At 40.2% G+C, this 15429-nt stretch overlaps 1 protein-coding gene across 1 annotated transcript in view; it reads left to right on the top strand.

Annotated features, from left to right (window-relative positions):
- LOC136421762 (synaptotagmin-12-like) overlaps positions 1 to 15429 on the top strand; it is a 78570-nt gene that overhangs the window by 39196 nt on the left and 23945 nt on the right. Inside the window, exons 4-5 of the mRNA XM_066409278.1 lie at positions 8807 to 9165; positions 14028 to 14253. Coding sequence (XP_066265375.1) covers positions 8807 to 9165; positions 14028 to 14253 — 585 coding nt within the window. The remainder of the gene's footprint in view (positions 1 to 8806; positions 9166 to 14027; positions 14254 to 15429) is intronic.

The following is a 15429-nucleotide window of genomic DNA, read 5'->3' as shown; positions in this document are numbered from 1 at the left end:
ACTAGTATCCAGCAAAGCATACCGGGTAACCCCTTCTCTTCTCTATGTTCGGCTCCAGCTGTGTACCAAGGTTAAGGATGTCACAAACCCTTGGTGTACGTGTCTGTCTCTCTCTCCTAGGTGACACATTAAAGAGACCTTTTACTCTGCCCCCTTTTAAGATAAATCACGTTTAACCGATTGAAAAATGTACCGGATGTGGGGTTCTGAACCCACTTGTACTCTTCGATTTGAATCTACCATCTACAACCCCCCACTGTGATTCTTATTGCCCTTGTGGGACTGCATGCTTTAATGCACAGTGTCTGTTTGGCACATTGTCAATTATTCTCATTGGCTCTTTCTTTCAAAACAATTTGCCGATTCATTAATGTTTCGAGTTGTCGTTTGCCATACGTGACAATACAAAGCTTATTCTTTGGATCGAAGCAACCACTTATATTTCACAAACAAGGCCATGTTGATTTGATTATATGGATGACATCCACGCGCGCATCAATTTTTTTCCAAAATAAATGTTTTCGATTACACTGTAAATCATACAAAGCACCGGCAAACTGATAAAATACATGCCGTAAATTGCAAAAGAAATATTGAAAAACGATACTTATGTCGAAGAATGCCAAATTCAATTCCAACATCAAAGACGAAAATGTGAAGAAATAGAAATGAAGAATCTATCATTCCTTATGCTATACTCTGTGTGCTAGTCATTTGTTCAACCTTCCTGACCACATAGAATGCGTAACTTTTTTTGCCAAACTTTTTTTTCGCATGCTCGCATCAGTTTAGGCTTTATTGACATTACAAAAGGTAAAGCTACTCCCATAACCTTTTTGGGGCCGTATTGGTGGCGGGATGTTATCCGGACCAACTGTGTCTAGGGCACAAATTTGCAAGCGGAGCCCGTCCCTCGCCTTCCACCGCATTTTACCCCTCTAGCGTGCAAAACTCAGGTATCCCTTTTCACACCTGGGTGGAGTGAGGAAAGTCGTTTAAAGTGTATTTCCCAATGGCACAACGTCTAGCCATGAATGTCAAGTATCCGCTAAGATACTCGGCCATTCGACGTACAGCCTCTAATTGTTTTAAAAGCCATCGACATTTATGGGCCAATAAGCTCTAAAGGAAGGCGGCCGTAGCATTAAAGGCTACTTTCATTTGAGTCTTCCATCCGACGAGTTCCCTTATATTGGTCGTAAACGAAATTACAGGTTTGCACGGCCGACGACCTCGCTAATGTCCAAAGCACAAGCTGCCCTGGTTGGTCACGAACCCCGTTTGTATGTAGGCTCTACCAGCCTCCGCGGGTCCCTGGGAAAATAGTAGAAATCGGCCAAATAGAGTCAATTGTATGAAGGGAGTCGGCTACGGAGAGAGGGTCAAATATGCAACCCTAGCCTGCGAATGAAACCCTCCATGGTCAAAGTCCCCCGGCAAATGTTCCCCTTATAGCCGACGCGGTTAGTCTGGTAAAGACTAGTCTGTATGTACTCAACGAACTATCTGTGGGACTTGGCCTCATCTATCATAATCACGGATGCTGACCCCCAATCTATTTATGTGACCCTCTCATATAGAAAGCATTTCGATATAGGCTATTACGTTTAATCTTTGGTTAAAACATAAGCCGATACGAAATGTGATAAAATTATTTTTATCAAATATGAAAACAACTGATGATATGAATGAATATTAACATCATACCCGAGTAGAAAAACACTATTCTCTTCGATGAAATATCATCATCCTTTAATTTGGAGAAAAGTCTAATTATTTTCAGGTTGCCCGTCTCCATATCCTATGGATTATATTATTGCATGATATAAATTATCATTTATAATTGCTGATGGAAGGGATAGTACACAGTTAAGCAACATTTTCCTTTGAAAATCACAACGTACATACTCTGGTGACTGCACAATTCCTGCACAAAATTGGACTTACCCAAATTTTCGAATGATCAGCTCCAGTCTTTGTCGAGGAATAGTCAAGACCCTGGTGACTGTTATTGTACTGATTCGGCCCAACTCTCTATTCATGTGGCATACAGGCCTCCATTATTAATGAGACAAGCGCTGAGGAGGCCACTCAGCGGTCTGAAAATGTCAGACAGGATTAGACTCATCACGATTCCTCTTCTATATAACATCTGTATGGAAACAAATTCGATACCGTAGTCCTTTTTTGTAATAAGTGTTATATAAAAGCATAACATTATAACGTTATATACAACATTTGCATCTGAACATAAATTCGATACGGTAGCCCTTTTTTTAAATTCCGTCCAGAACATGTGCCTTGTGAAGTGTTATATGAAGATATAAAGGACGTACGTTTCACACGCTGTATGATATAAGATTTCATAATGTAATTCAACAGTAAAAACTTTGACAACAAGAGGTAAGTCTTTGCCAATCCTTGAATTTATAAAATCACGGACGGATCAAGCGTATGTTGCTGTTAGGAAATTTTTAGGTCCAGATAAGCCGTAAAGCTTTCAAGGGGCGCCATCCTGGCGGCAAGAGCAGCAGGTCATGAAGTCACGCGAGATGAACGTGAGGTCATGAAGTCACGCGAGACTAAGTTTGTCATAAAGTCACGCGAGACTAAGTCTAAATCTGTCGAGACGTCATTCATTTTCGACAATTGCTGTTGCGACTTAGATTTCCAATTCTTACCCCCAAATGCTGCAACAGAAGGAGAAGAAATCAATACAATCTGACATTATTTACGTTGTAGCCGTACGGAAATATATAATTTTGGTAGAAAAATGATCCCTCCACGCCAACTTTCGACAAGCTGCTTTATTTCTTTTCCCTATATATTGATTGTCCGTGAAGAGGCCCCGGGGGAAGGTATTCCCCCTTGAAATGAACGCTGTTCCCCGACAGTCACTGAAGCCTAGGAAATAAATGTTGTGTTTCTGGTTGCTCGACCGGTCCTATCACAAACCTGCCAACCCCAGCCTTTTTATTTTGGTCCAGAGCTGGCAAGGGACTTTACATTTTCTATCGATCTGAGTGAGCTATATGTTGTAGTTTTTTTCCGAGTCGGACATTCCCTACGCTTTCCTCATTTCTGTTGCTATGAAAAATCTTGCATGTACAATGTGTATCTATATGGCTAAATGTGACATTGAAAGTACCAGTATTCTAATGTAATTTAGTTTTACATGCTTGTCAAACAGTATTTGTTTAATCTCTTCGGCCGAAATCTATTTCTAAAAAATAGGAGACAACGAGAATCCCTACCTACCGACCCTAATTTTATTTAAATGTATTGGTTTTGGTGTGTCTGTGTGTCTGTCTGTTTTTGTTTCCGAAAATTTTTGGCTTGCATTACTTAAGAACATGCATGGATTTTGATGATATTTGGTGTGTGAATAGGTGTTGAGAAGAGGTCAATGTTGACCCCCCCCCGTTTGTGACCTTTTTACTGCAGTAGAACTTCCTGCTTTTGTATCTGGATTTGCGTAATCAGAAACACAACATTGCTTTTCCAAGGCCAAACCTGATTACGGCGGTATCTCAAAGGATCTGTGAGGAATAGAGATGAATACATTGCCTCAAGGTCTCGCCACTCACCACGAAGGACATTTGTCTTTTGACATATTGGCGAATAGCAAACGAATGTCGCGGATCAACGCCGATTGAAGGGTGTTCAACATGCATGGGAAATACTTATCTATTGTCATTCAAGTGAAGAGGACCTAATCAGAACAACTGTCAAAAAGTAGAGAGAGCGGAGCTGGGGCCAGTCCAAATATTCTCAAGGGGTGACAAATTTCGGAGGTTCGCCTCTATGATTTGTTTGTCAACACTTTAGTATTGTCGTTCACGATTCCAGGTACGCATGCGCAAGGTGAAAGGTAAAGTCCCTTGACTTTTTAGTAAACAGTTCTCGTTTCGACAATTGTCACGATTTGCATAACAATGTCCAGACGTATTTTGTTTATGTTTTAGGGGCCTTCACCTTTGACATATTACCCACAATTACCCACAATACATGTCGCTGCGCATGCGTATTTGGGCTCGTGATCATGAAATACCTTATTCCACAACACCCCTACCAAGATTTCCCTCTGTTTCTGACATTTCTAAAACGTCTTTCTTTTCACGATGTATTTTTAAAAGTTTCACTTTTGAGTCAAAATTGAAGCAGTCATGAAATATGTACAGAACAAATTAATCCCTCATTATTAGTGAATCATTTTCTTGTCACAACAATTTAGCGGGTCATAAAACATATGCAGTTACCTTGGTGAAGCGTTATGCTTTAAAATGACATCGATTTTTTTTAGCTCTTGGGAACTACTACATGTATTCAGATACACGTGTCACAAGAAGCAAATTATAGATTTTGTTGCCAAAAATTACCATTCTATCTCCAAAATCGATTGCCAAAGTTTAGAAAGAACATACAAAAACTTGACATCTCATGTGACGTGCTTGCAACCACGAGAGAGGTATTTCTATCTTTATTTAGAGCTAGCAACTGTCCCCAACTAGCTCTATATATCATTATAGCTAAATGGAATTTTCTGTGTTTATTCACTACCTTTATCATAGCTAGATAGGCTTTTCTATCTTTATTTTTAAAAAAACAGTCACTATAGTACTGTCCGAAGAATTGATCTCAGCAGGCCTGGCCCTAACAAGCTACATTTATCATAGCTATAGTGGTTTACATTGTCCCATTTCCGGATTTACCGTTCACGGATGTACATCAATGCTATTGTCTCCAATGGTTCTCTATTCATAGTCCAATCCGGATTTCCGCGTTTCCGGTTTAAGACCCAGAAACGACCGATTGATTTGAACAAGCCCCTGTGTTCCCATCTAGCGTGCCCCATTCCCGAAGCCAGGTAACGGAAACACACGTTCCATCGTGAACGTCCCCAATGTTCAGGTACGTGTGGTTCAATATATGTTACGTTCTTAACGTTAGGATTCAAATTAGCTATCCCTTTTTTACAGCATTGTAGTAGAGAAAGTAACCTTTGCGATAGATTTAAACACATTCAATTAATGCCCAGTGTACTTGTGGAATAGTAGGCCCTTGGTGTACCTCCGACTACATTATTATATTTCTTAAGGGCACGGCGACACATGCAATTTTCTGGTCCCAAAAGGGACATGAAGGATATGGTGTTGTGGCAACAATATGACAGGCATTGTGTTGGAGCCATGCATGATGAATTGACGAGTGGCATTTCTACTGAGTTCTAAATAACCGCGTCCGAAGCATTGCAAGATATGAGTGGGATTTCGTATCTTTCAAGGTATGACTACACAATTTTTGGTATAAAACTGACCAGCACCATAGTGTTAGTATATTTTGTGTTTTATAACTCCTTATATCCACGTATCTTCCAAAACCGCCTCGGCTACAACGAAATCTCCTTACATGTATCTAACTGGGGCATCTAAAGACTTCGATATTTTCTTCGGAATTAGTTTTTGGACAAAATCTGATTATATACAGAAGCTTTAAGCTTTGTGTAATGGTGCTCCCGGATTTGTTTTGATAGTCTTCGAAAAAACATCCCGATTTTTCAGCCCGATTCGCCACAGCAAATCGTACGATTCCGCTGTTTTCACAGAAACGGCGCCAATCGATGCGAAAACATCCTGTAACTGAATCGATCAGATAGTCCGCGGTTCCCTGAGCGAACATTAATTGTTATAAAGCCTTCTTCTGTCACGGCCAGCTGGCGTCTCTTTCATGTATGAACGCTTATCTTTCAAGTATTTATCATTGGGATACACGATAGTCCGTTACAACGCGTTTTGCCTTATTCAACACAAAAACCTGCATTGTTTTCAACACGCAGCTTGCACGAACGTAATCGGATAAAGCCATAACCCTCTTTCAGTACAAAAGATACGAAATCTGCTTAGCCAAGGGGCCTCTTTCAAATAGGTCAACCGCGAATGCTTTAAAGATCACCCACAATGATAAACCGTCCGAGCGTGAGATTTTACACCGCTGGAATATTCAGAAATTTGCGCCCATTCTTTCTGTGAAAAAATATTAAATTTGATATCGTGGGTGTGATATGGTGTGAATACATACTATGATTGCATATGACGAGTAATCTTCGTCTAGACAATTAGAGCAAATGATTCCATGTACATGTAGTTCAAAACAGATTTCTCAATGACGTTGTAAACACTTTGTACAAACACTGCCAAATACGTGCGACAACAAACCTAACTTATGAAAACTTCCATTGTTTAACCTCTTTAATATATCTTAACATTTCTTTATATAAAGTCCTCCCTTGGATGGTTTCTCCTCACGTATTTCGCTTATTGAAGCCTTCATTCACCGTGGGTTCTGACAAAAATGAACGACTCCATCTTATTCATTTGACCTTGAGTCAATGTCAGACCTGCCCCAAGGGTGTAGGACACCAGCTGTGTCCGGACCACTTTATAGACCGGTTTTTCTTCCTCTTCCAATGCCGTTAAATTACACTGTTCATTCAAACCTCGCCCGGGGATTGCACTCGTTAAAACGGATCAATTCTTCATCTGTGGGGTGAGCAGATCCTAAGTAAGCATTGACCCTCTGAAAACGTACAATCGATTTTCAGATTCTTTCCTTGCACGATCTACGCAATGTAATTTGTGACACTTCTACGGTTTTAGCGTCATGTTACGTGGAGATAAGGATAAAACGTAACGTGAAACTAAAACCTGTTCAGATTCATATTCTAAGTAAGCATTGGCCCTGTGAAAACGTACAATCGATGTTCAGCTCCTTTCGAATTCCTTACACAATCTACAAAATGTGATTTGTGACACTTCTACGGTTTTAGAGTCATGTTACGTATAGATAACGGCAAAACGTTACGTGACACTAAAACCTGTTCAGATTCATATTCTAAAGTGAGCAGTGACCCTCCAAAAACGTACAATCGATTTTAAGTTTCTTTCCTTGCACGATCTACGCAATGTAACTTGTGACACTTACTACTGGTTTTAGCGTCATGTTACGTGGAGATAACGACAATATCTATACGTAACGGGAAACTAAAACCTATTTCATGGTCTTAATGGATTTCTTACCGAAGAAGAAACAAATCAAAACGATATCTACACGTAAAATGCGGCTAAGACCCGTGGAAATGTCATTAGTTACATTTTGTAGATCGTGTAATGAAAGTAGCTCCATGTTATGCATAAATATAGATATCGTCTTGATTTTTACTCCGAATATGAAAAGACTCAGTGTAAACATAAAAGACGCCCATTTTCAAATGTACCGAATCCTCAAAGTCCAGAACAATATAAACGCAGCTTTAGTATACATGTACATCAAATACTACACAGTTGAATTAGCTATGGCTGGCAAGTCTTAGAATAACGTAACATGTTGTCTTTGGTTGTAGAGTACGAGTTTGGTTCACAGCTGTGTTTGCTCTTGCAATGACGACGATCTTCCCGCATCAAGGCTATACTTATCTAAGCGTTATCCGGATATTACAAGTTTCCACAATCATTATTCCCATTTTTTAAACCCGGAAACGTTAGCAAATACTTATAGGTATGCAGCCTACACACTTATTACAAAGTATCAGAATTGAAGTGTGAATTCTATGCATATGTGTGCGACTATGGGTATAAACCGGTACCCGACATACGTATTACAAACTATTAGATTTGAAGTGTGAATGATATGTGTTCTGCTATAGGTATAAACCTACATACCTATTACATACTATAAGAATTGAAGCGTGAATGCTATGTGTTCAAGATAAATGTGAGTGCACCATGTATAATGTCTGACTTCCCCCTGGGGTGAGGCAATTACCACTGTGGACTCATTGCTTAGGTTATGTAATGTTTTCCTCGGCAGTCGTTCAGTTGAATGATTACTTGAGTTACCTAAGGGTTGCCCCAAGCTTAAAAGCAGTAGAATTAGTATTGATGGATAAGATATAACCGATGCCTGAAACTTGCCGATAACGCCTTTATGGTTGTGATTTTTAGAAATGAGGACAGCCCTTTAGACGTTATTTTCGCTGACATTACAGTACGTAACGTTATTTGCAGTCATGACTCTGTCTTAGTTTCATCTTTGACATTGGCTCTTTTGATCGTCATCTGAAGTCGAAAAATATCAACAAGGGTTGTTGCTGTTGTTGAAGTATCTGAAAGCTATACATGGCCACAGAGCTAGTTATGTATTGAAGCAGACATCTAAATTCTATTTGAAAGGAACCGAAGGCAATATATTAGTATCTTCCTTTCGGCATTGTACTACAAATTTGAATTATGTCAGTGGTTCGCGGCGTTCGTACGCATTCTGATTTGGCACAAAAGACCCAACAGCTCGCCATCTTGGAGAAGACAGGTGGATGTGACATAGGTAGAACAGTAAGTGTGTGTGTGTGTGTGTGTGTGTGTGTGTGTGTGTGTGTGTGTGTGTGTGTGTGTGTGTGTGGACAGCATAAGTTGAGAAGCTGTGGATGAATTCTGGGTAGGTGCAACGGGTTGGACAAACGAAGGTCAAGTTCGATAATGGGCCCCCAGCGGCTTTCTATGGTACTGCAGAGGATCTTCCGGTTTTGTAATCTCGTGTTCTGGACATGCTATGGTCATGCGGTTTATATGGCAGATGGCTGGGCCAAAGAGTAAGGGGTGTAGGTTTTGGCATATTTCCAAATGGCATATTTCTTTCTTAACTCTTTTCGACAATTCATGTACAGAAGAACTTTATTGCACTACAATTGTTAACGGTACAATGCATGGTAACAATGAATTAAACATAGTACAAAATTTACCTTCCTCATTAGGTGAAGCAGGAGGCCTCGGCACTACCCCTCGACCCTGCCACTGTGCAGTATGTGCAGCCATACATCGAGGAATTCAAGTCACCTGTGGAGGAACAGCCGGCTGGAACACTACCTCGCCAGGACACCGAGCAGACCGAGTACGAATCGGTAAGGGGCGATGACATCACCTCAGATCCTGGTGACGAGAGCACGCACAATGATGACGTAGGAGAAGGGTACGCAAGTGCTCCCGAAGAGGTCCTGGAGCGAGAGGAGCGTGAGCAAGCCAGCCCCTCCAGGGAACGAGAGAGCCCCACTAGGGAACGAGAGAGCCCAACCAAAGACCGAGAGAGCCCACTGCTTGAAAGATCTGCCTCGATGTAAGTATCACTGTTTGTATTTCATACAACATATTAATGGACAAAGTATACAGTATGTTTCCATGTGTTTCTAAAGAGAGAAGAAAGTATTAGGTGTCTCTATAGAGTTGGCGGACTATCACACTGGTAAACTGAGCTCACGTGGAAGATATGGCTTGCTGTACAGTGACGCTCTAAGCTATAAGGGACCAGCAGAATAAGATTAAATTAACTCAAGCAGCAAAATATGCAAAACCCGCATTTATGCCCAATTAATCTGGCATGACAGGGTAACCTAGAACTTAGACGCCTACACAAAATATGCAACACACACAGCCGACGTATACCCGCCATGAAAGTTTTGAATAGATTATATCCACGTTGCATTTTGCCTGAGAGACCTTTTGTCAACGACGCGATAGTGTGTGAGAATTGATCTCTATTACACTGTGGTATGATTTTCAACATGCCATTTTCATGCTCGACCAATTATCCTCTTGTCACGACTTAACATTACCTGCAAAATCACACGAAATATCCTATCAAGAAAGGTCTCCCTTTTCTGCCATTGGAAACACCTTTAACTCGCTATTCATTGTTCTTTATTATTCTGTGCGACGACGTTGCCACGCACCCAATCTCAATAAAGCACACCCTTGGCATTCTATTACCAATGAACTCCTGTCGCAGCCCAACGTTACCTGATGAAGCAATTTTCGGCAGGCCCTACAAAACTTCATTCCGGCGACACCTCCTTCTGCTTCTGCTGATGCCAGCGCATGCATTGGTATCGACCTGGCCCAACTCTCGGCAATCTGTTCGCACTGTCGACACTCGACCTTTCTATCAATCGCGATTGGGTCAATAATAATCGTATGCAGTAGCAGCTGGAACATCGTAGGGGAAAACCATCAAGAATGCTATTCAAGACGTTACGAAGAAGATTCTTCAAACTGTACTTTTTTTTCTATTCATTCACAAAATATCAAACATACAGGGTCATCAAAAGGTACAAGACGATGTGACGGAACCCACAAGTTACAAGGTATTGCCGAATAGAAGATCATCTGTGTAACGTTGCAGACAAACGCTATTTCCGTTCACAAAGGACGGTTCTTACCAACAACCTTTTTGTCAGTCCTCTGGCCTTTCTCAGGTTGAAATTACCTGAAGCATATGTCACGTGACCTGAACAGAAGTGTGACGTAAACAAAAGGTCAAAGGTTTCCGGCAGTCGGTGTCGGCCCCCGTCTCAGTTGAGGGATGGTTGATGTGCTCCAACGTATATGGCCTCTTGCATTCCTCTTGGAAAGTAATCCTGTTCGGTATCAATTATCAAATATTTTCTTATCCATAGTATACTGAAAATGGCAAAATGCGAACGTTTTTGTCCAATACTGTAGCAGTATGTGACTATAGAACTGCCGCGAACTTAAAACACCGCAAACACTCCATTTGTCCTTATAAAATAAAACCCACTCGAACTTAAATGCATTTACAGTAGATCTTCTTGTCTGTAGAGAAATGTTAACTCATTTACAAATATTAAATTCACTACGAGTGATATCTACAGTCACCACAATGATTTACATTCAGGATAAAATCATTTTTGTAAAAGGGGAAACCCATTTGAATGTAGTATAACTGATGGGTGTTCATAAACCCTGAAGACGCCAGACAAATGCCAAAGGCACAATACAATTTACCTGATACTGATAAAGATCAAATAAGGAACGTTATTCTCGAGGCTTACTGAAGAGAAATTGCATAAAACTTTGTAAACTTTGAATTCGTATTCAGCATTTGCCACGAAATATATCAGATTTATACAACATGGTTTGTCGCACTAACCCTAAACACCATGGAAACTAATCTTTCTCATCAACTTAACGGGTTTACCACATACATACATACATTTGAACGCAGCTATGAATTTATTTTGCAACAACAGCGCAAGAGCTGTGTTTGTAGTTCCATTAAAACACAGTTACAGTTATTTCCAGGTCCCCTCAGGTTGTAACTGCAACTTAAAAGAAGATCACATTTTTTTCTGTTATCTGTTAAGAGTGTATATTAGCTGGCAAATGTATCAATTTTTAAAAATGTCATCTTTTTGCAAAATGGGGTATCTATAATATTTGTATTCGATCAGTTCTATAACTGGGTTGTATTAACCCTAAACTCTAAAGGGGTTGTATTATATAACTCTAAAGGGGTTGTATTATATATCTCAACCATCCACATGTTAGACAAACATTTGTGGTAAACGTACAAAATTGATAATTATAGCCTTTTAGTATTCTGTCTTGGTTTCGAAACAACAAGAGGTCATTCTCCTCCCAGAATGCCTCTCATAAAAGGAATGCACAGCTGGATACGATGTGCAATAGCAGTATGACATATCGTTTTATGTGTGCCTACATCCCCTGGCATTGAATACCGAAACGTGAGATTTAACAAGGTCAATGTCAGCTATCTTAACCATCCGCATAGACAATTTTTTACGGTAAACGTACAAAATTGATAATTATGGCCTTTCAGTATTCTGTCTTGGTTTCAAAACAACAAGGGGTCATTCTCTTCCCAGAATGTCTCTCATAAACGAAATGAGGTCCAAATAAAATGGATTTTATTTACTACTACATTTTCCTGCACAGCTGGAAACGATGTGCAATATCAGTATGAAGTATCGTTTTATGTGTACCTACATCCCCTGGTATTGAATACCGAAACGTGAGATTTAACCAGATCGATGCCAGATCTCTACCGTTTGACTCCATAATGCTGAAAAGTATTCTGCCCTTTCGTTTAAAAGCTCTGAACACTCAACGGACCATGTGAGCCGTTAAAACGTTCGCACAGGGGTTAAGAGCTCCAAAAGGCCACCGTGGTGACATTTCCGCTACAATAACGAGTCTACGGCGTCTGTAGAGCTAATCTCACGGGTATGCAGGCGCAAGCCTTCCGAAATTCACAAATCCTTAACGACTATGCACTAGTCGGAACGGAGCACTGTTAGCATACAAAGTTGTATTGTCCATGCGTTTAGAAAAGTCATCGCATACACACATAAAGATTGTATACATATTGCTTCACTGACTGAGAATTTCTCAAAGAACAATTCTATGCATAACATAACGTTAGCAGTATAATTCTTCATTATACGTATTCAAGAAAAATCATAAATATCTTTGATTACATAATCGATATACATCACCTCTGTGAAAAACTATAATGATTTTTATTGGTATTCCACGTCAAGGGATCAGTAAATGTCCGTATTACAATAGTTAAGTCTTTATTTCACCATTCACAGATTTAACGTGATCTATAGTTCGTATCAAATACTAGATGGATAACAATGTATTAGCCTTCTGAATAACAAAATTCTGCAATGGCCTATTTTCGGGTATGATCTCAAAGCGGCCAGTTTCCAATCTATTACCGTAAAAGGGCATGCTAGATGTTAAGGAGTGTAGCCTTTAAAGACCACAATCCACGTGGCCTTTTGTTTCGTTAAAACCTTTTTAATATTTTGCGCCACAGGTGTTATATGGACAGGTGCTTCTATTTTTTGATAATATTGAATACGGTCACAAAAATGTCAACACACAAGAAGGCCGGACATATTGTACTGCTGTTGTGGATATTGGTAAATTCCCAGTTGTCTTCTTTGCGATCAGTATTTTTGGAGCAGTTGATTTACTGGACGTCTAAGGTAAAGTGTTTTTCGATGACATTAATGTTACCTCTGATGCAACTACTACCATTTTAAATATTGTTTTGTATGTAATGATATTCTATTTTGATTTAGTTACATATTTGTCACAGCTAATCAAGTTGTTAACAATGTTGTGTCGTTTTTGTAACGTTGCTTTCATTTATTTTTTCCAGTATTATTTTGAATGTTATGACGTTGTTGTTTAAATCTAATTTCGATCTTGGTAGTGAGAATGGTTGGTTGTGGATGAAGTTGTGATTAATTTTCTTTAATTTGGAAAAAATATTTCCCCCATGTTTTTCGATGACGTTAATGACTACCGTTTGACAAACGAGATCTTACAGCCTTGAATTCCATTACATAATCTAATCAATGCGTGGGAGAAAGTTCAGTACATCGACATTGAAAAGAATGCGTATTTCATTTCGTTTGATTTGATTGTGATTTTTGAAATTTGCAGTTTTTGCAATTGAAAGAAAAAATATGTATTTTTTTTATTTGATATTAAAACTGGTTAGATTTTCCAAATTTCTACTATTCGCGGGAATTAACTCTAAATGTCTTTTTATATAAACCATCCCTTACGTCTAATGGTGTAACTGCCTGTTGAAGACGATAGAATTTTACGACCTAAAATTTCATCACACAGTTCAATTAGTGGGAGGCTGTCTATCTCGATATTTGACTCTAAAACAGGTTCAATTTTCTCTATTTTTCAAATTATGTCTTCATATAATATGGGTCACTTTGGCTGAAAAAAAGTTTAAAGGTAAAGGTACATATAGTCCCATTGCCTTTTTGAGGCCGTAGGGGACGTGGATTGTTATCCACTGTGTCTAGGGAACAGTGTTGGAAGGCAGAGCTCACCCCTCTACCACCGTGAGGAAAGCGCCTTCCCTGAGGGCACAACATCGGTGGCACGTTTGGGGATTCGAACCCAAGGCCTCTGGATTGTAAATCCACACGACGCCAATCATTGGCAGAATCAGCTCTAATTTCTATCTATATTTTATATTCTACATACTTTTATTTCTATACACTAAAGATTGAACGAAATACGCACGCACAACCCATCACTGTCTAAATTAGCCTTTATTCTTATAGATATGCTAATGAATTATTTCTATAGAAACACTAAAGATTGCACGTTTTACGATCCTAGAGAGACGATCAGTTCCGACTGCTCTGTGTTCGAGTCGCTGGTGGCCGAGCTGCTCCCAGGCATGGGCCAGCTGGAGTTCACCCTGGAGTACGACGCCGCCCGCCAGCAGCTCCTGGTGACGGTCATACAGGCACAGGATCTGGCCATCCAGGACTACCAAGGGCCCATCGACAGTTTCGTCAAGATCTTCCTGCACCCCAACAATGAGCCCGCTGCCCAGTCCAAGGTAGGATAGATACACGTAACTAACTTAAGATATACCTAACAAGAGCTACCTACCACCCAAAATCATGGCCATAGCTTGTCCAGAACACAACATATCAAGGAACCATCGACAGCTTTGTCAAGATCTTCCTTCACCCCAAAAGCGTAATCTCCAAGAAGATCTAACAGTTGCGAAGACCGTATCCAACTGGCAAAAGGAGATTTTATTGCGACTCGTGTTGCAATAAAACTCGTTTTGCCAGTTGGATACGGCCTTTGCAACCGTTAGATCTGCTTGGAGATTACAAAAAGCGGTCTGCTTGCCTATTTGAGCTTCTCATGACTAAACAAAGGTTTAAACAATATACGTGTACGATAATTCAGATTCACCACAATTTCGACCGACACCATAGTCACTTTCCGATAACTGACGCCACGTGACTTCAGTAGTGGGTCAAAGGTGCCAGGAAGCCTGTAGCGCCCCCCGTCCCGGTTTAGTAGCCCCTTGGCCTCCCTTAGCGGTAATGGATTGTAGAATTCGGCAAAAATAGGGTGAACAATTGCTCAGGGAATCCTTTTATTCATCTACATTATAGCCTGTTTTTGGTGTGAAGATTCTGAATTATTCTTCTATGTTGGTATAAATTGTTAACTAACAATGTCCGAAATAAAAGTTCTGTCAAAAGGATGGAGTGGGGAACCTGTTTACCTGACTACCAAATAGTTTTACTTCATCTGTGATTTCGTCCCGATGTCTTGTAATATATCTGAAAATAGTACTAAAAACTGGTCACCGCTATGAATTTCGGGAAAAGGGCTGATTTTGAAATTTGAGTCAAGTTCTCTTCGTCGGCCGTTTTGCGATTCCCTTCGCGTGTGTAGGATTAACATATTCACGGCAGAACGAGAAGCAGGTTCTAGCCCTGGTCTTAGACGGAGTTTTAGCCAGATCAATAACCGTCCGTCATGCACGGTCAAGTGGGATGATATTAGATGTTTGATTGTGATTTATTAGAGCGAGTCTGGCAGTGACTCTGATTTTCCATTCAGGTCGATGTCACAGGATATTGCATTTCAGTGGAGACGGATTTATGTGGAATGTTATCTTAATGAATATCTCTGATGGGGTGGGCTAGGATCGGAGTACGATGATTGGAAAGGTGCTTTACACGATCGGGGGAGCTGGTGGGGTGATGAA

The sequence above is a fragment of the Branchiostoma lanceolatum genome, chromosome 16 (genome assembly GCF_035083965.1).
Source record: "Branchiostoma lanceolatum isolate klBraLanc5 chromosome 16, klBraLanc5.hap2, whole genome shotgun sequence".
NCBI classification, from domain to species: Eukaryota; Metazoa; Chordata; class Leptocardii; order Amphioxiformes; family Branchiostomatidae; genus Branchiostoma; species Branchiostoma lanceolatum.
The sequence above is the reverse complement of the archived record's forward strand: the minus strand, read 5'-3'. Positions and strand labels throughout refer to the sequence as shown.